Here is a 26179-nt window from a genome sequence, read left to right on the forward strand (position 1 = left end):
GGTTTTCAATATCCACACTACAAAGAAATAAATAGCGACAACAAATATGGCAGGGCTTTGCATGGTTTCAGTTTACACTCTGAATTCCTGCTGAGTAAATACAACAATCTGCCTGAGCCTGTTGTCATTTCACTTCCACTTCAAATCCTGAGCCGCTGTGGAAAAGCGCTTGCCTTCATAAATCATTCACTTGTTATTCTGCAACCCAGATTTGGAATAGACGAGCGGCATCGCAGTCTGCAGCCTCCCATCCCACATTATATCCGCCGTCCCTGCTCTCCGCCGCTGTGATAGAAAGTTTCCGTCTTAGTAAATGTCAATCTCTCTGAGGTTTGAGAAGAGACTCGCTTCCTCGTGGCTACAATAGTTTTTTTTTTATGACAGCTCCAGAACCATGATAATTAGCCAGAGGCTAGAGAGGCAGGCTAAAACTGGGATGCCATTTGCAGTATTTGTATGGGTGAGTTCATGTGGTGGCGGACGGGGGGAGAGGAGGGGAGGTGAGGGTAACTGAGCTGATCCACAGTACACAATGGACTGGCAGCTGCTGTAAACGATAGCAAGGTCATCACTACTGCAGCCGCTGAATGTGTGTGTTGGAGTCTGGGAGAGAAGACGGGTTAGCGAGGCAGAGTGCAACTACATCCATCCATTTGTGAAGAAAACTCTTATAACTTTTCTAATAAAATGCAAATTAAATGCAATTTTAGTCACTTCATTTGAGAGCCTTAAATATCTTATATGGGCGAGTCAGGTTGATGGCAGCGGTGCACAGCTACACTCAAATGCCTAATAAGGAGACAGCAGAGTTAGGAAAAAAAAAAACCCTAAGCTGAACCACAGTGAGAAAAATAGCAGTTGAATTGCTGCCTTCCTTTCGTGTTGCCATATCATATTTCATGTTGTCTAGAGACTGTTATGAGAATATCTGGGATCACAGCCAAAAGAGCTCATCAGTCATGTTAGATGTCTGTCTGGGTATCCGTTTAAAGCTTAAACTCCTCACCAACAAAGGGGGGGAAAAAAAAAAAAACCCAGACTGGAGCGGGGATTAAAACCATTTCAAAATCTGGAATCGCCGTTTTGAAATGCAGTTTTTTCTAATGTGACACTTCACGATGTGCAAATAAAAAATAAATAAAGAAATAAATAAAACGTGGCTAGTGTGAGAGCGGGGTGTGAAAGAGAAAATGGAGAGATGTGTGCATAAACAGGGGAACAGGCTGTACCTGCGAGCTCCGGTTCTGACAGATAGCGCTGCTGCTGCTATTCAGGTGTTTTCCCTCGGTGATGGAGACTGACCCCCGCAAGTCAACTCCTTATTCACACCCCCCACACACACACACACACATCCACCGCCTCAACCCACACTAAGAATGAATGGGGTGTGGGACACAGTGCACTAACAATACCTACCAGACCGCGAAGGAAGTGTCAGCGTTGTGGACGTGCAGCCAACAAATCTGCAGCAACCGTGTGATGCTGTCATGTCAACATGGACCAAGCATTAGGTGTGGGTGATATTCATCGATCGATCCGATACCACATAGATACAGGGCTAGTATTGCCGATACTAATACCAATACTTTTTACTTACAATGTCATGATCATTGAATAACTAGTAATTTTGCCTTTAGTTAGTTGATTATGATCATGATAGGACATACAGAAGAGAAACTGCAACAAAAGTATCGATCTCATCACGCTAGTATTGCTCCGATACCGATATTAGCACTGGTATCGACACTATCGATATTTAGATTGTGCCCTACTGAGCATCTCAATGAATCTACCAGCAAGGTCTACCTAATAGGATAGTCATTGAAATATATTTTTAAAATGTGAATGTTTACTAAAAGGTAGGGACACCTCTGGAAATCAAGGGACAAAAAGGAAACATTTAACCTGCTACAGAACACATCTTTGAACCTAAATATGTCATTTTAATCAATGTCTAGAAACTTAATGTGAAATTGAGGGTTGCTGCACACAAACCGAGGGAGCATCGACTCCATCCTTCCATTAATGCCACTTTTATGTCCACCAAATACTAAGTACTTGCTAGCGGCGTCTCTGCTGGAAATTAATGCAAGTTAATGGCCCGAAAAAAACAAAACAATGAGCTAAAAGACACCAAAGGAGTACGGGAAAGAGATCTCTGTTGGTTTAAGAGGGTTTTGCTCCACAGTAGACATACAAATATATTGATCAGAGCAGCATTTAATTGAAAAGATATCAACAGATCTCTCAACAGAGGCCATTAGTAGATTGCTCTTATTCAAAACGACAAAATCGTGGCTAAGTCATTTTCGTGCCATCTAGTGCATTTGCATTTGCACATCCCGGAAATAATCAGGTGTTATTTTCAGCGGCATACCCAAAACTAATTGCGACTAGTCCATGCATAACAAATGGCTCTTAAATTTTTGATCACCGCCTTTGTAATGATCATAAAAATCACTCTGAATCTAATGAACTCCGGAAACTAAGTAACATATGAGAGCGGAACGAGGAAATGGCTGAAGCCACGCAGAGAATACCATATCCAGCATGTAAACAGAGAAGTAGGCTAGTGAAAATGTCACATTAGCTCTATTTATTTAAATTTCCCCCACATGCCTCGCTGTACTCTGGAATTCCTTCTGGTGTGATACGTTTTTTAATGAATTGGCCAGCATCCAGCAGCACAATATTACCGCCAACAATGGCAGCCATAGCACACCACTAAATATCTGACGGGCTCTGCTGATGCCTCCGCTGATGTGAAGCGCTAAATACGGGGATGCCATTAGTGTGGGCCATGCAGTCCCCAGCCATTATCTTAGCAACGTCGTCCTGACATAAACATTTTGGAGGCAATTAAAGATCATATGTATGTGTGCGTGCGCATGTGCGTGCGTAGCTGCCAAAGAGCAATTACAGTGACAATGTCCTCAACGTGGTTCCGGACGGCTCATTTTCATATCAGAGCGGCCCGTGATGTTTCACGATTTGATTAATGTGTTTTGAGAAGGACAGGCGCGGTGCAAGCTGGGGGGGGCGTATTTGAAAAAAAAAAAAAAAAAAAAACACACTTTAAATCACGCACAGGCACAAACAAACACGCACGCGATGGAGATGAGATGGATGCGAGGCAGTAAATGGCTCTTAATTGATGCACTACACCCTTTGTTTCATTATTTACAGGCCTGCCTCATTATTCTAACATTCCCAACTCTAAGTACTCCACGGAGCTGCTTCCGCCGTATAAACAAATAAAAACGGGAAGCCCCAGAATAGCAAACTTCATCATTACGGGGAGATGGTGTGAGCGTGAGGCACTATTGTATTATTTTATAAGTGTGACAGCATGTGGTGAAAACAGTCAGCAATCTGTGCTTGACCATAACTAAAAAAAAAAAGAGATGTATGCATGCATTCATGATTTGACCAGTAGGGATGCGTGTGCAAGTCAAAATGACGTCTTTAAGGGAGACAAAGAGGATGCTGCAAGAAAAATGAAGGAATTCTGAGTTTAAATTCAAAATTCCGATGGAAAAGTCATATTTTGGAGATAAATCATTGACATTAAACTTCAATGATGTCATTTTAAATAAGGGAGTTACATAAGGGATAGTTTCCATAAAAAGGATCATTCTGTGAGAAAAATCTGGGAAATCCCCCTGGTGGGTCCAGGGAGGTACTGCAGGGGCTCACAAAATCTTTGGTTGATTAGACATTTTTATGTATATAAATTTTAATTTCGCCCCACAAATTTAAATTTCTTTAGTTACACATTAACATGGATCCAACATATTTTAGTAAATTCAGCGATACAGGAGCTCCCTCAACAGCAGAGCGCCGCACTAGCCCTGTCAATCTAAGCCTCCTGTACACAGTAGGCCCCGCCCCTATCGCTGCTGAGCCAATCACAAGACTGCATATTACACACCAACTGTCAGGTTCCAAGAGTCTGTTCAGTCTCCAGATAAAATCCCAGAGACATGCTACAACATTAGCAGAAAAGAAGCTGTGTATTATCTGAATAGCTTAATATTTAATGCAGAAGGATGATAATAATGTATATTTATAAAAAGCACTAGGCCGAGTTTAATACAGAACACATATAGTAGGTAGGGAGTCCCTACTTAATGTCTCCATCAGTTTGGGGTCCTGGCCTGAAAAACGTTGAAGACCCCTGCCTTAAACCATTACTTCTTTCCAGTGAAGGTGTTAAAATACCTTATAAATCGAATAATCTGTTTTAAATTCCTGCCAGCTGTCATCTCAAATGAGCTGCTGCAGGTTTTTCCAAATGACGTAAATGTCACTTTGGAGGGAAAAAATGAAAAATGTAATTAAAGCTGAGTTTTTTTTTTTTTTGGGGTGAACACATCTGAGCGTGGGTGAGATCACATTATTTTGACAGGGCTGTGTGACACAGCGGAGCCCTAATTGAAGCGGGGTGCCGTGGCAGACCAGCCATAATGGGGCTGAATCTAGATCTAATCCGCAGAGTTAGTGCCCTTAAATAGATAATGCTCCCGCGCCGGGGTCCGGTCACTGGGGAGGCCAGAAACATATGGTCCATGTGAGCATGTGTGTGAAAGAAGGAGAATGGGAGAGAAGTGCATGAGTGTGTGTACACATGTACAGGAGTGGACAGCTGAAACCGAGCCAAAGGCAGAGCGGCATGCCAGTAGCATGAGCAGCAAAACTTTCCAGAGAAACTGAGACCCCCAGCTGGTCTGTGCGGGGTAACTTTAACACCGCTACGCTACGCTAACACGATCCGACACCGTGGATCCGAGAGGAGGAAAGTTTGGGTGCGACCTGAGGAAGATATACAGTGAAAGAGAGCGACGGCGAAACAAACTGAAACAGAAGAAAAAATCAAAAAGCAGCAAAAAGAGCTCCAAATTGCAGAGTTGGGGCATTAGAGCGGCTTGTCAATCACAACCCCCCTCGGCGCCCGCAGAGCAGGTGAGCCGAGGTTTAACTGATACACACACCGATGAGTCAATTACAGGCCGCCGAGGCAGAATGTCACGGCCGCCCGGACACTAAACCGAAGGCTTAACCTCCTCACACCGCATCAATATGCCTCACCGGACAGAGAGGAGGAAGGAGGAGGAGGAAGCAAAAGGAGGCCTGGATGCTGCCGCCGAGCACATGCACGGCAGCCATTTTCACGGTTCATAACCCACCAGGAGCACCTGGTTTAATATAGCCGTTATTAAAATGTGTTGGCATTTGAGATAAAACTACAGCCTTCTCTCGGTTTAGCAGCACAGCTACGAGAAATGCTATCACGGTGGAAGCAGATGTGACGGCTGCTCCGTGCTGGGAACCATTTGCCAAGAAGCAATTAAACCGCAACCTGATGAATCTTTGGTTGATTAGACATTCTTTATATTTTTTAAAAATTTTCCCCCACAAATTTAAATCCAACATATTTTAGTAAAGGAACAAATGGCGTTAACTTTCAGTCAGCACTTCGCTCATTCAGCGATATAGGAGCTGTCTCAACAGTGCACTTTTTCACACCCTGTCACCAATCTGCACCAATCACAAGGCTCCATATTACACTCTGACTCTGTCAGGTTCCCCGCAATTGGCCGAGATCCCACTCAGGGCCCATGTGAAATCCAAGTCGCACGCTGCAATATTAGCAGAAGAGAAGCTAACAGTGCAGCTATACATATATGTATAAATGAATATTTGAACCTGTGTATTATTTTTACAGTTTAATATTTAATGCAAAATGGGGAGTTCGTACTTCATCTCCCAACTGTTTGGGGGTCCTTGGCCTGAAAAACGCATATTAAGCTAGTCTGACTAGCATTAGCTCATCACTTTAGTGTTTCTTAACTACAGTGAGGCACATGAGAAGGGTGTTCAACTGTGAAGACTATGCCAAAAATAAGAAATTAAAGAAGGAAAAGAGTTGTTAGCAAGGAAAACATAAATCAGGGTCGTCGACACCGAGACTACGATCGGTGACACCGAACCCAGCCCGGGCCTTTGTAGACTCATCCAGTATCAATGTTTTGTTTGGCGAAGGGGCTGAAATGAAAAGTGGCAGCAAGCGTACGGGAAATTACCAAAGTGACTCTTAACAGCTGCTACTGCTGCTGCAGAGCGATGTGATGAGCAAAAAAAAAAAAAAAAAAAAAGTAAATCCATGTTGAAAATAACAATTATCATTTTGCTTCCAGCCTGCGTAAGCTCAACATGGTGAAAGATTCCACAGGGAATAATTACAGGCTGCATTCATGTTTAAATAACAGCTCAAGATATGTATTCTCTGCTCTGCTCAGATATGGCGAAAAATGAAGCAAACATTGTGAATAGTATTTAAACCTAGAGTTTGTGAATACAAAAGTTCTGCAGCACCTTGGCGGTCACTAACTACCAGTCACTTAGTAAAACACAGGGCCAGGTTCAAGGACAGGGTTATGATGTAGAAACGTTTCACAAATAGACTGTATAAAGTTGGAACAGCTCCTCAAAAGTGAGCAAGTAGAGCTCCCCCTGGTGTCTCGCTGCAGAATAGGTCATAAGCTCCACCCTCTCCATGTTAGTGGGCGGGACTCGGCCAAACTAAAACACTAAATTACACCTAAATTTTTGTCATTCTAGGAGTTAATATAATGTCCATACACAATGTCCATATTTATACAATCTATGGTTGGTACTCAGTTGGGATAAATATATATAAAGTCCAATACTACAACTAGACGCAGCTATGCCCACATGTCATGTTGCCATGGATACTTGTTTTAACATAAGAAACCGTTGGATAACTTAAATATCTTTCATATCTATGTGATGGAGCTACTGGACACTGAATGTCCCTCAGGATAAATAAAGTATCTATCTATTTAGATTAAAAAATGAGTGCTGAGGTGAAGAAATGAAACTAAGTAAGTGCACACACTTGTTCAGAGAGGTCACCGAGCATCATACCACCACAGAGGAAGTTCCACTTCCACTGTGGTGGTATTGAGGATGTCAGAGGTCAGGTCTAAGAAGAAGTGAAACTTATTTTAGAGAGGTTGCCCGAGCATCATACCATACTCTGTGGTGGTATGATGCTCGGCGACCTCTCTGAATAAGTTTCACTTCTGCCTCTTACATCCGACTTGCGACATCCATCATCCGCTTTAACCATTATTTTGTGCTGAACGACAAGGGTTTTGTTCCTAAATTAAGAGTGCCCAAAGATGGCAAAACCCAGTAAAAATTAAACTCAGCTGGAGGAAAAAAGGAAGAAGAGTTGGTTTCTAAACCTATAATAGCCGTGTGTGGAAATAGTCAAATTTAAAAAAATAATTAAACTCGGTGGAAAAAAGTGGGTGAAAGGTCCTGAGAGTTACACCTTGGACAATTTCCAGCCTCACCATTTGAAACTAGATTCACTTGAGCTTTGACACACTGAAAATGGACACCTGTTGGACTGTCAAGGCTCTTTTAGAGTACTGCGGGACATAGATGCTGCAGACGCCGGCGCGAACCATTTATACTTATGCGAATGTTGATCTGGCTCATTCTGTAACAACTCCACCCAGACGCTAGATGGCGCTGTCTTTTTTTCCGAGCCGGGTTCATTTTTGTTTCCACTTTCAACAATGGCGACTGGAAGTTTCAGCGAAGACGAGTCGCGCAAAAATTCGTATCGCCGAACATCCTCAGTTAACCTTTCCTTTATTGGTCGAAAATAATTAATTAGAAAATTGTGGAGACAATTTCTGGGGAAGTCCACGTTGGTGACAGTCCCTAGGGTTCGCACTGTCGCCGTAGCTTCTGCTAGCCCCGGGCTTTCGTGCGATCGGACCCCGTGCCACTTCTCTCCGGGACACACCGATGCGACAAAGGCGACTCTATTCTGCTTGAAAACTGCTTGTGTGCATGTGTGTGAGAACGCGAGGGGTGTTAAGACCGGGACCCGAGCGAGAGCACGCAGGGAATCCCCGGCTCAGCCAGCTCTGCCTCTGAAGTGGGGTGGGCCGAGATAAGGCGTGCTACGAAAACACACACTCTCTCTCTCTCGGAGGGTGGTCAGAGAGGGCAGGACACATATCTGCACTGTTTACTGGGGAAATCCATGATGTGTGTGTGGGTGGTTTATTCCGTGACCTAGGGCTGAATAGACATCAGTTTTATCTCTATTTGTTGTGGAAAGACTGTCACTGTGAGGCAGCGCCAGAGAATATTTGAATCAGGGCAGAGGTCGCGCAAGTGCAACAGAGTGCCACAAAGCCTGCCCCCTGTAGGAGAGCGTTAGCTCGCAGTGAAAAACAAAAAATGAAGAGGATTTAAATAAAACTTGAATGAATTCGGTCGACGCTCGATCCCGACGAAAAGTTTCGTCTTATAGCGAGTTGTGAAAGAGATTGGCTGGCTGTGTTTCCTCCCTATCAGAGAGCTTATCTCTGGACCGCAAGGAATTGGGGGGAGAGGAGTGACGGGATGGAAAGAGGAGACGGAGGAGTGCGGCGGAGAGAAACAGAGAGACGGAGGGATGGAAAGTCAAGCCGCCGAGTGAGAAGGGCAGGCAGTTGGTAAGATCTGGTGGTGGCAGCTCGGCTGTTATGTCTAGAGAGGAGGCAGGAAGCGACTCGGTAAAACTTTCTTTCTGCATCGTGTGATACGACGTTCCAAAAGAGGAGCTCTGAACTGTCTCAAACCGCAACAATAAATAAAAAATTATGCGATGAAATAAGGTGTCAAATTTTCCGCTCGTCCACAGGAAACTCTTCCCCGCAGTAAAAAGAGCCTCGCATCAAACAGAGACAAACAGACTCCCTATGCTTTCCTCCTTATCTGCCTCAGGCAGCAGCTCTGTAGTGAACAACTGCCTCAAGAAAATGAGCTGGAGGTGGACTCCAGATGTACAGGCTGGTCAAAATGCAGACACACAACAGCAGCTGGAGCAAGGCAAGGAAGCAGGTTTGTCTTCGCCGCAAAAAGCTTCTCAATTAGCCGCTAATTGCCTCTCCTTAACGAGCAGGACATTTCTTAGCGCTAATGAAGCCGGTGGCGTGTGTGTGTGTGTGTGTGTGTTTGTGTGACACCGAGTGCGCTCGTGTGTTTGCCGAAAGACCGAACGACGAGAGACGGAGCAGAGATCTAATGGAGTCAGGTCGGCAGCTCATTTTCAGCGAGCTGTTTGGCATTCTCTGGAAGGAATGTGTGGATGGATTACACTGCTGGCTGCTACAGCGACTTTCCAATGAGGCTCCACTTTGTCTTCGCCCTTATCTAATCCACGCTGGAATGGCCATCTCTGCAAAATGAAAATGAGGCCGGAAATCAGATGACCGGCCTGTTTGCTGCAGCCGCACGGGCCGACTCGTGATCAGGGAAATTAAACTGCACTTGGTCGAAATGTTACGTCTGCTTGCTCCTCATATTGTTGACTCATTTCCAGCCTTTCAGCTAAGCTAGGCTAGGCTAAGCTAAGCTAAGCTAAGCTAAGCTAAGCTAAGCTAAGCTAAGCTAGGCTAGGCTAAGCTAACTGACTGACTGTAGAATCCTAATATGTGAGATGGACACAAGAGTTGTATTGATAAAAAATTACTTGCCAAGTATCAAACTCTGCGGTTGAAATAGTGAAGTCAACAGGAAGTGCCAAAAACTGCTGTTCCTCCAATGACCACTTCAGGCCTCCACATCACGTCAAACTTCATGTCACACAGCAGAAACACATTTACAGCTTTAAAAGTTACAATGTCGACAGGTTTGGTCATGGCAACTGTGTGAGGCGAATGTTTTTCATCAACTCACCCTGTATTATTGCTTTAAGGCACAGGTCTTCAACAGGGCGTCCGCGACCCCTAGGGGTCCGCAGAGGTACTACAGGCAGGTCACGCAAAATCTTTGGCTGATTAGACATTTTTTTTTCATATGTTTTAAATTTTCTCACACAAATTTAATTTCAAACATGAATTTGCCCGTAATAGGCCATGGGCCTATTCAGTCTCCAGGTGGAATCCCAGACGCACGCTTCAGTCTTACAGCCACCCTGTTATTGCACGTTTGAAACAAGAGAATGAATATTTGAACCTGTGTATTATTTGAATAGCTTAATAATGAATGCAAAATGACAATGATGATATATATTTATAAATAACACTAGTTTAATATAGAACACATATAGTAGGTAGGGGGGCTCTACTTAATCTCTCCATCAGTTTGGGGTCCTTGGCCTGAAAAACGTTGAAGACCCCTACTTTAAGGATTCAAATTGGGCACAATTAAGGGCGTCACCACTTTGAGTGACAGGTGAGGGGCGTCTCAGGCCACTCGTTGTTTACCCTCAGCTCCACCTCTTTTCCCTTTTTTTTTCAAATTAGCTAAGAGTTAGCCAAGATGGCGACGACCAGAGCCCCCGCGCTGAGCTTCAAAACCACTCTCTGGGAGTCAGTGCTACTCGTGATTACCTCAGTTTAGAGTGAAAACGATCCATCTCACACTGTTTTCGAACTCATACTGAACCTAAGCGGCCTCTAATTCCTCTCGAGGCTGGGCAGCGCTCCTCAGCCAAGGAGGCCGGGCTAACGGGGACACACATTACCTCCATCCTTTCCCTGCCGTTCGTAGCAACCCAACACTCCGGACAAACGCCTCCCCCCTCCCACCCGCCGCCATCCTCCTGACCGCCAAACAAAACACCTGGCATCTGTATGAGAAGGGCGCCAATATCGCGGCGGCTGCCAGGCGGTCAGCTGAGCCGCTGCCACGCACATATTGCTGACATGTGTGCGCGAGGGAGGAGCGCCGCGGATGCGCCGTGTGTCAGTTTGTGCGCGTCTGAGCCGGGCAGCAGGTGTGTGTGTGTACGCGAGGCAGCGGTGAAAGTATGCATTCGAACTTAGTATACGAGGAGTGCGTGCATAACAGACAGCTCAGTCTGGGCACACACAAAACCACAGTCTGGCAACCGCAGCACTCCTGGAAACATTTATAACTTTATATTCACATGCACCACCGCAGGCCCGTTTGTATCGGACACATGTATAATTTTATTTGGTTCCAGTGTCTCGCTGACACTGATGCGTTTCCCAGTTGCGTGCCTCCATTCGCTGGCTGGAGTTTTGTGCGTGTCAGAGGCCAGGGCTGCTGCTGAAAGCCTGATGGATGGGGTCCAGGGGTCACGGACTTCAGCTGTTGTTGGCCACATCGCAACCCAGTGAAGCACACGGCTAGCTCCGGTGTTTTTCACCGGGGGGGGGAGCTTGAGAAGGTTCGAGGGAGATATGCGAACGGGGTCCAATCGTCTTGGGATTCGCTTCTGTATTCAGGCGGGATCCCACGGGGACGCGGCCCCATGCTGATGTTGCACCCACTGGTTCTGGCTTTCTGAATATAGCTTATGTTTATGCAAACTGGCTGCCTCCTGTACGTGACTCCGTACGACGAATAAAGGGTTTTGCAGCGCGTGAGGTTCCGGGGCATTTACTGACCCGGTCCGAAAAGAATGAAAAGGAAAAGAAAAAACAAAAAAAAACCTGCTTCTCTCTATAATGGGATGTATGAACCTTTCATTGTTGCCACGACGATGTCATCAGCTCTGAAAGGGGGCTGCTGTGCCAGGAGCGGCGGCCGCGTTGCCATGGCGACGGTTGGTGTAAAAGATGGTGGTTGGTGGCTTGGCTGCGGTGTGTGGGCGAGCAGAGAGGCAGCCGGCGAGCCAACATTGCTTTTAGGGTAAATATGGTCTAAATTAACTGCATAGCTGTATCGACTTTGCAAAAGGGAAAAAAAAAAAAAAAAAAAAAAGGAAGAAGACATTAAGTAAAAAATGGATGTCTTAAGCACAGCGCAAGGTGAAGCCGAGCAAGAATACAGCGCGGGATATGAAATTATTTCCAATATCAGCCCAACTGTGGAAATTCAATTTCACAGTTCATGAACAATATCAAACAAACATGCTGGCTGAAGGAGCACACTCCAACTTGAGTGATACTGTATCAAAAGGCTACACGGCAGACATAAAAGCGAATGAGGTGGGTGAAGGGCAGGCTAACGGGCAACGGTAATCCATAACCGGACCAATCTCCATATTCAGGCCGGTTAAACTGCGCATTAGCCACCAGCTATTCCCATGGCCTGTCGCGGACCCGGTGGCGGAGAGGCGGAGGGGCGGAAGGGTGGGGGTTTCTAATGAACTGTATAATTAAATGAGAAGCTCCGCTCGGCTCGGGCCTGCTCCGACTACACTCGAGACCGCGGAGCCTTTAACGAGGGCTGAATTGAAATGAATGGCAGCAGGTGAAGGACGGAAGGACAGCGGGGCTAATACGGCGGAATGTGCCTTTAATGAAGAGCAAGGGAGAGGGGGAGCCGGGAGCAGGCCGGGGTCACGGCGGGCGCTCACCCGTGCCTCCTTTCCGCAGCGTAAGGGTGCACAGGCGCCCCCCTCCCTCCCCCTTGCAACTTGCTCTTTTTTTTTTTGGGGAGCTGTGTGGGAGAGAGATAACCGCTCCAGCTCTCCACTTTGCCCTCCCCAGAGCACAGCTTTTGATTGACACATGCTAACAAGCCGAGGTGTTCGACAGGGGCGCCGGCAGAATAGGTAATGCTAAGAGAACATAACCAGGGAATTCTCCCACAACCCCGCGATTCACGACAATCGGCTGGGGAACGGCGTGTGCTGATGCATTTTTTTTTTTACCTCCCGAACTGCAACCAAAAAGCAAAATTATGAGGCGTCAAATTAATTCACAAAAAAAAAAGTAAGAAGCATCAAGGAACAAGAGAAGGACGGGCGTGGAGAATGGGTAAATAGCTTTTAAGGTTCTCGAAATCGAAAGGTCACGCCGTGTGAGGAGGGGAGGGAAACTTCTTCACATGGCGAAGTGTGCGAGCCGACATGAGGCGTGAAAATAAGTCTGTCAGCGAATCGGCGGCCGTGACCGCGGCGCGCGTGTCATGTGACTGCACTCAAGAGTTCCTTCTGGGTGACCATGAACAAAGGGGAGACACTCATAAGACACGCGGAGACTGTAACTGATTACATACGCCACGGCTCGATGGACGGATGGATGGATGGAGTCGTTTCATTGAGGCGGCTGTTACAGCCAAGCGTTGGTTTAATGGATGTAAAATGCAATTAATTCTTGGATATCAGTCGCTGTTGTTTATTATCTTTGGCAGCAAACTGACCACAAAGCACTTGAAGGAGGCTGTTTACTATGTACTTATTCTTTTAAGCGCAGCGAAGCCGGCTTAAGTGCTGTAAGTTGTGTAGCCTTCAATGTGAATGAGAGGCAACGCGGCCTTAACTGATCTATTGAGTTTAAGTCGACTGATGCTTTCAGTTCCTTTTCATGCGCATGACTTTCTGAATACACGCAGATTTAAGTGGCGTCACCCATTAGTCTCCTAAAAGAGAAAAAAGAAAAAGAAATGGAGCGGTTTTGAAGCTCAGCGTGGGGGTCCTGGCCGTCGCCATTTTGGATGTGGGGTCTTAACTCAAGGCTTATCCAAATATGGACAAAGAGGTGGAGTCAGGGAGGCCTAGATGGAACTGCCAGTCACTCAAAACACTTTAAATACAGTTTAAACTGGAAAATTATAAATCTGTTTACAGTAGGGCCGGGCGATACTGGGAATTTTGGTATCGATTCAACACCTAGTAAATACAAGGCTAGTATCGCCGATACTTTTTCTTGAAATGTAATGATCACTGAATAACTTTGTAATTTTCCCTTTAGTTGAATATGAATATGATAAATACAGGACAAACATTAAGGCAAATAAACAGTTTTTTCTTAACTAATTACAATATAAAACATTTTAACAGTATAAAATTTAAATAATTTGCATGTTTTAGGAAAAAAGTAATTTCTGCAAAAGGAACTATGTAATATAAATATAACAATTTAAACAACAATGGAATATAAAGTGAGTAACAACAGTGTTACTGACTTTATTTGCTTATTTTACTTTTTATTTTACTACAGGTGTGGATGGAGGAGCTGATGCCGTGTATAGAATTGAAGAGAAGTATCGCAACGAACAAAGTATCGATCTCATCATGCTAGTATCAATCTGATACCGAAACCGGCCTTGGTATCGATATCGACTATCGATATTTAGAGCGATACGCCCAGCCCTACTTTACAGTAGTTTTGAATGGCAAAATTAGCTATAAGGAGGACATTTTAACATTACATGGGAAGCTTTGTCACTTCCACGTTGGTTTAAATTTAGATTTTTAGTCAGAAGTTGTCCACAGGCACTTTCAAATAACACCTTTTTTTTTTTTTTTAGCTCTGTAGTTCGTCTTCGGGTACAAAACACACAAAGTAGCAGCATTAGGTCCTCACAGGACTGACTGGACTGCACCTTCTGCGGAGGAGCCACAATCTCACAGCTTGAAGCCCGTTGGGTCGGATTGACGTGTGATCTCCCAAACCTCCGGAGAATCCCCGCCGCCTTAAAAGACGCCATTAAGGACGACTGGTTGTAAAAATAACCCCTTGTTGGTGTGTTTATCATCATCAGCTGACGGCCGCACTGACGAACCTCGACGCTGGAATGTGTGTTATTAGCCAGGCAAAGGGAGCTTTTTCACACTGTACTACATTACCGGGGCATAACACCATTACCATACCATCATCATGGTATTATCACAGCATGCCTCTCATGATGGTAAGGACACGCGGGGCAGTGTATAATCATGCATGTGACTGCTAATTAACTGAAATATGCAGACTTCCTTTATGGGAATAAAAGTGTGAATGTGATTGAAATACTTCTGTTTGAAGAATGTCACACATCTGCATGAGCTGTATTTGTCTTTTTCTTTTTTGGTCTTGTCAGGATGACCATCAGACAGCCGCCGCCGTTTCCCTTTGTTGTTTATCCAGCTTTCATGTGTTCCCATTTGTGTGAAAACCCTGCACCGACCCGACCTCAGGAAGCAGGTTAGGATCATCAACGTGTGCCCGAAAAAAGATTAAATTTGTGTGAAATTGGTTTAAATAAAACGAGTGATCAGCGTTTAGTTGGTTTGCTCTGAAAGGTCTATTTCAGCCGCGACAGGTTCAGGGCCAGGGCTACGGAGAGCTGAGAGGGATCAGCAGCTGCCCGGTCTCCGTCGGCCGTGACGCTAATTAAACATTAACTGATAGAAAAAGCCTCCTCCACACTCTAATTATTCCCCATTTCAAGTCTAATTTCACCAATCAGTGCCATCTTTATTTCTGAGAGCAAATTTGGCAGTAATCATTTTCTAGTGGAGATTTCCCTGCTTCTAATTGTTGAAGATGATTTAGTCATTATCAGGACGCTGGCTACCCTTATCTGTCATCGCACGGGGCAAATTTATCCAGAGATTGCGCTCTGAGAAATTAAGCCCAACGCTGTAATGAATTTTTAAAGTGATGACTTATGTCGTAGTTTGACTGAATATCTCAAGCAGGAAATGATTTCTTTCTTCTTTTTTCTTCTTTTTTTTGCAGCATAGAGTAGAAATCTCAAAACATTTAATGCAAAATATTTGTATAAAAAAATCATACAGAGCATGGTGACCATCGACACAGTTTTCGGTGCAGCGACTTTTAGCAGTGGCATGTTAATTCAGTTCTTTATTAGCTTCGTTTACTTCCTAGCTCGCGCGTGGATCAGAATTTCTACCATTTATTACAAACACCACAAAAATATCAGCGCAGCTATACACATAGCAAATTCACATTCAAATAATCAACGGTAAAAAGTACAAAAGAAACACCGGGATGTGAAGGAAATCCTAGAGACAAAACATCAAGGACGAGAAGACACTTTGAAGGGGAGTTACTTCCTTTTCCTGTTTGTCAGCTTCAGCTTCCTGTTCCTCCGTCTGGCCGGTCAAGGTGATCCCTTCTTTATTTCCTCCATTTTATTCAGACTGTGCAAAATGCAGGTCAGCGCCGCTTTCGTTGCCGGGGCGTCGGTGATTTTACAAAACATTTGGCACTACGCTACTTCCGTACATCTGTGTAATTCATTTAACCGCCCTTCATTTCGTTTCTACATATAAAATATGGGTCATGTGCTTTCAGCTGAAAATATTTTCCAATCTTAACACATCATTCATTCACACACACATACATATATATATATACACACACACACACACACACACACATCCTTATCCATAAATCTTCCTATTTGATGATTTTAGGCTATTTTAGTGTTGTTACGTATTGCTTTCAGTGTTCTTGGTCTCATAAATTAATATGGAAAAAATCTCATTTATGCACACTGGCAGTCCGGCTCATAACATGTGGAAACACTTCAATTCAGAGCTATGTTTATATCCTCTGTATGTGAGTGGTTACATGTGGGGGGGAGCGGGGGCTACCTCTTAAACTGCACCTATCATGGGCTTTTTCCGCCTCGGGTCGGGCTCTCTTTCATCTCCGTAGCGGTAGCGCTCTGGGCTGGCGTAGCGGCCGGGGCTGGCCTGGCGGTAGCCGTCTCCTTGCCCTCCGACGGCTTCGTAGTAGTGCCGCCCCCTGCGCCCGGCGGTTGGGGACTGCGGGACGTCCTGCCTGTACGCCGAGCGGTGGTGCTGCTCGGGGTTTTGAGATGAGGGGTGGTAGTAGCGTGGGTTGCTGGCGGCCTGCTGAGACTGGGTGCCCGCTTGAGGGAGGGGCATCCGGCCCTGGTGGCTGGAAACCGGAGGGTCTTGGTAGGGGCCCGGGTAGGGGACTGGCTCCCTTGGCGCTGGTCTGGAGTTTGTGGGGTAATCATACGGATCCCTCCTGGAGGAGAAACATGGTGAGAGAAGAGTGAATTTACCTGATGTTAACATAAAGCTGAGCTGTCAGACATCATTAGTTGAGACACGTATGTATTGAGAGTGAAGTGCATGACAATATTTAATACTGGTTTAAACCAGTTTGGAGGGGAGGACGTGATAGAGATTTGGCCCTCCCTCACGGTAAGCCTCCTTCTGTTATTCAGTTTATGTGGCGAAGCTGTGGCCTTGGCAGGATCGAGTTGTGTGTGTGTGTGTGTGTGTGTGTGTGGGGTGGGGGTGGTGGGGGGGTGGGATGTGAATGGAGAGATGCCAAGAGATAACAGCAAATGCCTTGGTAAGCATATATGAGGCTGTGTGTGTGTGTGTGTGTTTAGCTCGCATGTGGAGGAATCTGTGACTGTGTGTGTCCCAGGAGGTCTGCAATAACGAGGCAGCCAGCTGGAAGTCTCCGGTTCCCTCCCACTAGCTGTGGGTGATTAGGGGCTAAACCCCTGGGTAAGGCGACACGCGGGGCATCGGGAGACGGAGAGCGAGCGAGCGAGACTGGGGAGGGAACCGGAGAGAAAAAGACAGGGGAGAAAAGGGAAGGAGGGGGGGCTGCTCACCTTTCATTCAGGCCCAAATGTTTTCCATCTTATGTGCTGTTTCCAGTGCTGAGTGACACACAAGCAAAGCTAGAGCGAGTAATCAAATCTAAAAGTCAGGTCTTTTCTGGCCACGCTGGAAGGAAACTCGCCTATTTTTAAAAGTGGCGAGCTGCAGGAGCCCTGTCAACATCGTAACTGATTACTTTTGGCAATTGATCCGAAATCATTTTGTCTTAGCTCACACAAACCTCTGGTGGCGCACAAACAAACTCTCCTGCCAACTTTATTACAAACTGCACTCCAGCCTATCTGTTTCTGACCAGATGTCAAAGAGCTCATTCACACTAAACATCCTAAGGCTCGATGTTAGAGTGGGCATGTTGCTACAGATTAACCCGAGCTGTGGGAAGTTACTTTCCTCTGTTTTTCATCCTTGTGAAGTTTGTTAGCTAGCTAATACAAGCTACATATCTAAGCACAATGCATTCATTATTACACAGGATAAGATGATACAATCCCTTGTGCCAAGATCTGAGGCAAAACACGTTTAGAAGTCCAGCCCAGCTGAAAAACCGACCAGCAGGCTAGTCGTCAGCTATCAACTAGCAACCAACAAGAAGACACCAGCTGACCAGCCTAGTAAACAGCAGTAGGCCCACGAAATCCCACCTTTTGGTAAGAAGTGACGGGATATGCGATTACATGTCAACCAACACTTCTCCCTTGCGCCAAGACTTGGGGCAAGACACATTTGGAAGCCCAGCAGGCTAGCAGTCAACTATCAACCAACAAGAAGATGCCAGCTGACCAGCCTAGTCAACAGGAGTAGGCAATATACAGCACATCATTGGGGTTTTCAAGAGGGGACAAATGTGGCCCTTCACAAATGTTTCATTAAGTTAGGCCCACGACACCTCAAGAAGGCTCAACAGTGAGTTCCAGCTGCTCGGTGTCCTCATTGGTTAGAGAGAGACATGCATGTCAAAGGCTGTGACATACTCCGTGAGAAGCGAGAAGTTTGTTCTCGCTTCTCGGCTTGTGAGAAGAAAATTACGTCATTTCGTTCTCACAGCCTGCGGGTGCATGCTGAGCGTGATCCGACGGACACGGTGGACAAAAGTGCCTCTCGTCATGTCTCTCCAGCATCTCCCACAATGCTTAGCGCATCTGACATATGCTGCAATGGGAGACCCCTAAGAATACTTGGGAGCCCGGAGTTCGGTTCTTGAGTTTCTTGTTGAGTATATGGCCAAACAAACTTTCTTCGTGTCCTAACAGCCCAAATGTCTCACTTCTCGCTGCCTATGTAGCTTAAGACCTCTTATATAACAAGATAATCTAAGCCAAACCAGATTTTCGGAGGTGAGAATCAGGGGGTTAATCAGCCCAAAATGACTCCCCTCTCATTATAGAACATGTTTTTTTTTTTATATAGATCATCAATTAATTATCTGCAGATGGCATCAGAAAAGTAGCGGTAGCTGAAGCGCATATAATCACACGACTCCCACACATCAATCAGCGGCAAAGAGCAGCAAAACAGATTTAGACATTTACTTCCCACCCTTCAACAATGGCTCCCACTGTAGCTATTATACAGAAGCCTTGAGCTTAGACTCTGCCTTGTTCTGTAATCATATCCCCGCGTCTCCCCTGTCCAGTCCCTCGAGTTGAGCTCAGCACCTGTTGACTGGCCAATTAGAACGACTCACTCACCACAGATTAGGAAGCACACAGCTCGGTTGTGACTGAGTGTCTGTACTTGTGCCTTTGCAGACTTCCCTCAGGGATATTTGTGGGCCGTGGTGACGAGAATTTCTATATGTGTGTGTGTCCCACCATGTATCAGTATAGAAGTCTTTTTTTTTTTTTTTTCTGACCACCCAAACACACAGAACAGGATACACAGGTGGTCCCAACAATGAACAGCGCTGCCTTGTCAGTCAGCAGAGTAGGAAATGTGGAGTTGCGCATGCACACACACACACACACAACCAAGACTTGAGATAAGGAAGAAAAATAGGTGGAGGATGACAAAAATGAAAGGGGCGGAATAGAAGAGACGCTGAGATTTCATCTGAAATGAAGATGTGGGGAGACAGAAGCAGATGTGGAGTCTGGGTAAAAACAATGTTTTCCTCTCTGCGAAGGAGAGAGAGGAAAAGAAGCGAAGGTCAACTTCCTCATTAATCCAGATTAAATAGAGAAGGCCGCCATGGCAGGCAGTGAGGCGAGGTGTGCGTGGGGGGGTGGTGGAAAAAGAAAAAGAACAGGGATAGAGGAGAGGGAGCACCTGGGTCCTCGACCTGACTCAGGGCCACCCAAACAGAAAGAAACCTCCGCCCGCTTCCCCCTCTCTTCTCTCATCATTCTCCTCATTTCTCCCCCCCCACCCACCGCTGCGATCTTCAGTTTCCACTTACTCCTCTTGTCCTTTATGCTCCACTTGTCTCCGTCTCACCTCCGCAACCTCTCTCCTTAATCAGCTCTTTATGCACTTCCTTATTTCGGGTGCCTCTGCCCTCTCCACGCCTCCTCCTTTCTTCCTTTCTCATCTTAAGTGTTAGAGGTAGGGTAGTTAATACAATAAATAATAACTCTTAGCGTGGAGTATTCCCTCGACCCTTAAAAAGAGCGTTTCTGAACATCAGAATTGCTAATTAATCTTAAACATGTGCTTTTTTTAATGGACGCTGGTTGGGACACAATCGGATGGGAGGTCCCGAGCTACTGTGGCTAATACCATGACTGCCTGCAACCATATGACAGTATGTATCTGTGTGTGTGTGTCCGAGCCAAGCAGCTGGGGGATTAGGGGGTCCACGGGCCTCAGCGACCCAAGGGGAGTTCCCTCCTCTCCGGGTCACACAGCTGGCTGCAGCCTGGTTAGGAGACGGAGGGAAGTGTTTTTCTGACGGTCCTCCAACCGTGTCGGATGGCCACGATATTTGAATTCGACACAAATTTTGATTGAGTTCAGCGGAGCCAAATAAAACCACCAGAGTGACTTGTATGTTCCAAGTGTCAGAATGAGATCTCCGTTTAATCGTTAGCTTACGTAACTAGCGCGGTCAGGGGATTTGTGTCGGGAGTGTTGGACGTGGAGGAATTGCGAAGGAAGAGAAATGAATCGAGGCTTAAAAATCAAAACATCTGTGTTGCCGTTTCCTGAGGACAAGTTGGAAATTTCCTCCACAGACTTTTTGAATCTTTGAAAAAAACAAAGACAAAAAAACAAAACATGCCCAACGTGGCAGATTCCCACCGGATTAAAACGTTGTTTGCCGTCGCTAATGACAATTAAAAGGAGCTCCGCCAGTGCCGCTAATCTAGTTTGAAAGGAGCTTATGACAACCAGAGACAAGTAGACAGTCGGCGTGTTTCTGTTCGGCTGTCAAGCAAGTTTCACACGTCAAAATAAAGCAGCGCTGAAACAAATAAATAGATCTGAAAGAACGTCAAAAAAAAGAGGAAAATTGACTTGTTTTTGGTAATTTTTGCTATTTTCCTTTGTGTAATTATTTAAAGTACAAGTGAAATTGTAATAGAGCCATTATTAATACAGCCGGAGCGACAGAAGATGTGGCAAAAAGATCCTTTACACGTGGCATTTCACAGTCAGTTACTGAAACGACACCGTGTCATTATTCGCCAGCTAATGCGTCTCCATTCTTCGCGCGCCTTTGTCGCGTCTCCGCGAGCGTGGAAGCCACTTTGCCCGCTTCCTCTGTCTCTTTAAACGGACAAAAAGTCGCGGGCGGAAAACGGAGACGGCAAACAGAAAAATAAAACCGAATGCCGGCGTTGAAAATGGACGGGCTATGTTTAGCAGGAGGACGGCCAGAGAGGACAGATGAGACACTCGTCTGTCTGTCCCCCCCAACCCCCCAACCCCCACCTCGAGGGCTATATGGAGCAAAAGTGCAAGGTGTGATGTGAACCGCAGGGCCCCGGCTAAAGTGGAGAGTCGTAATGACACGCTGCACTCGGAGAACATCATCGCCGTGCGCTGCACTCCCACACCGGCCTCCCAGAGTGTCCGGGAGAAAATGATAGAGCGAATATTACATGCATGCGAATATGTGGACATGATTACACAGTGAGAAAAAAACCCCCGTCCATCTGGGAGCGCGAGAATGTGTGTTGCCGCTCAGGCCTTCCGCCTTATGACAGTGAGGAATTTGGTGGTAGGGTAGCGGGGTGAGGGTTTATTCTGCACCTGCCACTTGGAAACGGAACAAGGAAATTAGTAACCCCCACCAAACCTCCGATGCCTTATTACTCCCCCGCTCTCACCAGCGTGCTCCCCTAAATGCCCCCAGTCCTCATAAGTGCTTCCCCTAAACAGCTGGAAAACAACCATATGTCTCTGTCAAACGCACACACATGCGCACAACGGACTCACATTTGCAAAAACAAGACCCTTGTTGTGTTTCTCGCGGATATTACCTCTGAAATTGTGTCAGGGTGACGGGAAATGATTGATTATAGAATGATTCTCACCGTAATCATCGCAGAAAAAAAAAAAAAAACCCGCGTTCACGCCTCAAGAAAAATTCGCAACATAAGACTCTTTAAATTATTAACTGCGCTTCACACCTTGCGAGGAGTTGAACGCCGCGACTCAGACGACACGAACGTGCGCGGCTGGATTTATTAATGCCCTCGTTGCCGAGTTGTCGGGAGCACGCGCATACATATGTAAGCAAATCTGCCGGTTGTGTGCTCACCTGTTAGCCGACTGATGAGGTGCACACGCGCGTCGCATGCAAAACGCATTAATTGCTCGGCGGGAAACAGCTGCAGCACCTCGCTGCCAAGCGCCGTCGTTCGTATGCGTGTCCACGCACGCTTTTCGGGGGAAAAAAATGTTTAATGTGCCGTAATTCTGAGAGGTATCAGTAGTCTTTAATTACTTCATCCAGTCTGTGGTTCTGGGTAGTGATACTGCACCGCTGTGTGGATTCAAACCATTTCTCTTAGTCTTTACTGTAAAAATTGGAGGGTAGTACGCAAAACAGTGTCGACTCATCGATTGTTTTCAATTCTAGATCAATTAAATGGTCACGACACACCTGAACTGGTCACATTAATAGACAAATTTTATATTGAATTTGACCATTTTGAGACAATTCATTGTTCTGCTGGGAAATGACCGGATGTGGCATTCATTTATGTAGATGTTCCAAAGACCCCCACTAACAACATTCTGTTGCAAGATACCACAGAACACCCTCAAACATGCCAATGTCTTCTCTGATGAGTCTGTTTTGGAGGCACAAGTGAGACCTACACAATATTAGTTCATAATGTTATGCCGGATACTTTCTACAATTAGAAATTCTCTCCACGACGCAAAGAGAAACCAGATTCATGTGGAAGTGGCCTTAGGTGCCAAAAACTGCAGTTCCTCAAATGTCCACTTGAGGCCCGAGAGCGAGTCAATCTTCTTCGTAAAAGCTGAACTTTACAGGAGATATAATGTTTATATCTTGGTTTTAAACATGCTTTTGCTCTCCGGCATAACATTATGACCTAATATTTTGTAGGTCTTTCTTGTGCTTCCAAAACAGACTCATCAGAGTGGACATTGGTCTTCTGATGCGTCCCATGCGTGGTGCTGTTTTCTTCCAGAGACTACAGCCCCAAAAACAGGAAGAAGAAGAGGAAGAGCATGCACATCGGACCTAGTCACCTAACCAGGGTCAATATCTGATGCAGCACCGTCACAAGCCTTTAGTCCACCACCCTGGGACCTGGATTCAAAAGGGTGCGGTTCCAGTCTCAGAAAGATCTGGATCTGTCATTGACGGCAGGCAGAACTGTCCAAGACCGACGTAGTCTTACCCAAAAATCTGTTTCGTGTAAACGTGGCCTAAGTGTTACCATAAGTTTGCAAGGCTGTAGTTGCCACTTGGTCCCTTCCATCCGAAAAAACTGTTGAATAACCCTAAATGCTACTCATGCAACTTTCTCTAGGAGCAATGAGAACCTACCGTGGATCAACAATCTCTCGAGAAACTACAGCTATAAAAACATGTTTAGCAAGTTGACATATTCATTAGTGCACAACGCATTCTCCAAATTCATCCTCGTCCACACACACACACACACACACACACACTCATCCCTGCACTAATGGCGCTGTGCTAGCTGAGTGCTACAGACACACAGCAGACCTGGATGGTGGAGGAAACCATTAGCTGCTCCAGCCTTGCCCGTGGAGAGGCAGCTCTGCTAATCAACCCAGCCTATGTCAACAGCGCCAGTGGAAATTGGCTCTCACCTTGACGCACGAGCCTCATCTAAATGGACCCGTGTTTACACTCGCTGCGACTATATACCCAGCAATGATGGGTGAATGTGTACAGTATCGGTGGCAGGTAGCCGTCGGTATGACTGCAGAACGGGTTAGAAATGAGCAGGCGACGAGAGATGGGAGGCACAAGGGCAAAGAGTCGGCACGTGAACTAGGACTAGGTACTCTCGAAATTCAAACTATTTAGCAGCCAGCAAAAGTAAAAGAAGTCATTTCTAAAAAGGTCGGATTTACTCCCTGGACTGAACTCGCGGAAGGAGCGCAATCATGTATCATGTATCGGAGATGTGTCGAGGGAAAATCAAGTGAAGCAACAGTTGACGACAGAAACAGATCTTTCTTTTTTCCGCTTTTAGTCTCTCTGCAACAGGGATTCAATTTCTGAACAGTTCCAGATAAGTTCACTGTATGTCTACCGGATTGTGTTCTACGTTGTTCTGGGCGAAAAAGAGAACATCTGAATTCACGGCGACTGCTGCGACTGCCCGTCCGTCTGTATTTGCGGACCGAATGTCACGCAGACTCGTACATGACAGTCTTTGTTATCCCCTCTCCGAGCTCAGAGGGAGAGCCCAGGCCTCAAAGTGTATATCTTTTGTTTTATTTATAATGCGATGATTTCATTTTGCCGCACACCGACCTGAGAGACGGCGGGAGATAGGGAAGTGGAGGACGGAGACGAGATACAGAGAGACGCGAGAGAGATATAAACAGAAGTGACAGAAAAATGCAGACAAAGGGATTGATGGAATCAGGGGGAAAGCGGAGAAAGAGGAGTTATTGTAAACAGGTAGAGCCACTGGTGCCTCAGCTGCGCATGTGATAGAGCTGGTTAAAGCCCTTTCATTTCCTTGTGCTGATTCCATTACATTCTTTCATGTCTGAGCACAAACACTGTTAGCCGGACAAACACCGCCGGAGCCTCTGCACGCCGAGGGGCCCGGCGCTTTAAAAAAGGCCCCCGCAAAAATGAAAGGGTCAGGGCACCTCTCGGGAAATCAAACTAAATGTCTTCACGGTGCTTGGGCTGCTTATCTTTTGTTATTATTTAACAATAAAAGGTGAGTCCACATCGACGTTTAAACCAATAATTTAGGGTCTTGAGCCGGCGGTTGTGGAGCAAAGTCAGAAAAAGTAATCCTTGAATAAAAAAAGAAAACTCCACAGAAGCAGAGAAATGAAATGACTTACGGAGACAATAACTTTAACTGAGTCATTGGACAGCTGGCCGGCAGCGGGTGGGAAAACAGATGATCACTTATGAAGCCGCGAGAAGCAGCACTGGGCTTTAATAAAGACGGGGCGAGCGCGGCAACAATTTGATTTCTCTGCTGACCTTGAAGAAGCCATCCAAATTCATCCGCAGCTCCAAACTAACAATATTACATAGCTTCGCAATAAGCACAGCAGTCCAACTGTGCCAGGTAGGACTGGAATACCGGGAGCTTATTTCCAGCTGACAAAATGAGACAAAGGAGCAGCAGTGAAACAGTAAATATGAGAATTTTCTAAGAGGTTTCTCAGGTTGTATACTCCAGCCATTGATCCACCTGGTGTGCGTTGCTAGGTGTGTCCGGTCTGGACGTAGGTCATTAGGGCCGAATTCGCCAGGGTGAAAAGGTTCATGTGCTCAGACGTGGTGGGGAAAGCCAAGTGGCTGTAAGTCTAAGGATGAGTGCGTGCACCCTTTTCACCAAGGTCAGCTGAGAGTCCTTAAGGGACACTTTTCCACATACCAGTGGATACTTGACGTGATGAGGACAACCAAGAAGTTGCCTTCTGTTTTTTCAAGGAGAGGTGCTTGATAAGAGACCGAACCTTTAGAAATGAGAAGCTTCTAGCATGACGGACTGCAAACAAACATGCAGGAAGATGTGTTTACCAGAGGTCTGCATGAGTTCTTAATTTTGGACCTTGTTATCAGAGGTAATATGCTAAAGTCCGCCTTGGCCTTAGAGATATACTTTGGAACCAGACTGACTTGGCTCCTGTGTCGGTGTTTGCTCACAAAGAACCAACACACAACTCCTCATTGGGTCATTTCCATTGTCCAGATGTGACCGGAGCATTCACGAGGCCAGGATGGCCCCTGATTGGGACCCTGTCTCTGAATCACTGGCCATCAGCTACACATTAATCAGCCAATTATCAGCCCCGGCCAGCAACGCTGCCGCGCCAACCTGGCCCCCTAATCCAATCACCTTGGGGGAGCGGGTCAGGGGGTGCTCTGATTGGATAACCCGGGGCTGGGTCATCACGCCCGTGACCTGCTGCTTTGAATTGGTAATGACGTTAATATTTTCCATATGGCCCATGCGTGCGCCTGTGCAATTTTTTGTGTGTCCCGCAGCACTGAGCCTACCCGGAGGCTGAGCTGTGCCCCGGCGCTAATGGCCGGTGGAGAGGGAGGCGAGAGCCAAAGTATCACTCTCCCCAGGGCAAAGCTCTCGACGCTGCCACTTCCAGCCCCTCTTTTCCAAATCCTCTTTCCCAGACTTGAGCTTGTCTCGTTGGCTGCCGCGCAGGAGCCCGCAGCAC

At 46.1% G+C, this 26179-nt stretch overlaps 1 protein-coding gene and 1 long non-coding RNA gene across 4 annotated transcripts in view; one reads left to right on the forward strand and one right to left on the reverse strand.

The window, feature by feature from the left end:
* Nucleotides 1-8477: 8477 nt before the first annotated feature.
* Nucleotides 8478-16117, forward strand: LOC125001143. Its single transcript, XR_007111528.1, has 2 exons — nucleotides 8478-8931; nucleotides 14260-16117. It is a non-coding gene; the product is annotated as an uncharacterized LOC125001143 (long non-coding RNA).
* Nucleotides 15460-26179, reverse strand: part of pard3ba (par-3 family cell polarity regulator beta a) — a 144329-nt gene continuing 133609 nt past the window's right edge. For all 3 annotated transcript variants that reach the window (XM_047576989.1, XM_047576988.1, XM_047576990.1), the window contains one exon: nucleotides 15460-16736. In XM_047576989.1, coding sequence (XP_047432945.1) covers nucleotides 16337-16736 — 400 coding nt within the window. In that variant the 3' untranslated portion in view covers nucleotides 15460-16336. The remainder of the gene's footprint in view (nucleotides 16737-26179) is intronic.

Source organism: Mugil cephalus, chromosome 23, assembly GCF_022458985.1.
Source record: "Mugil cephalus isolate CIBA_MC_2020 chromosome 23, CIBA_Mcephalus_1.1, whole genome shotgun sequence".
NCBI classification, from domain to species: domain Eukaryota; kingdom Metazoa; phylum Chordata; class Actinopteri; order Mugiliformes; family Mugilidae; genus Mugil; species Mugil cephalus.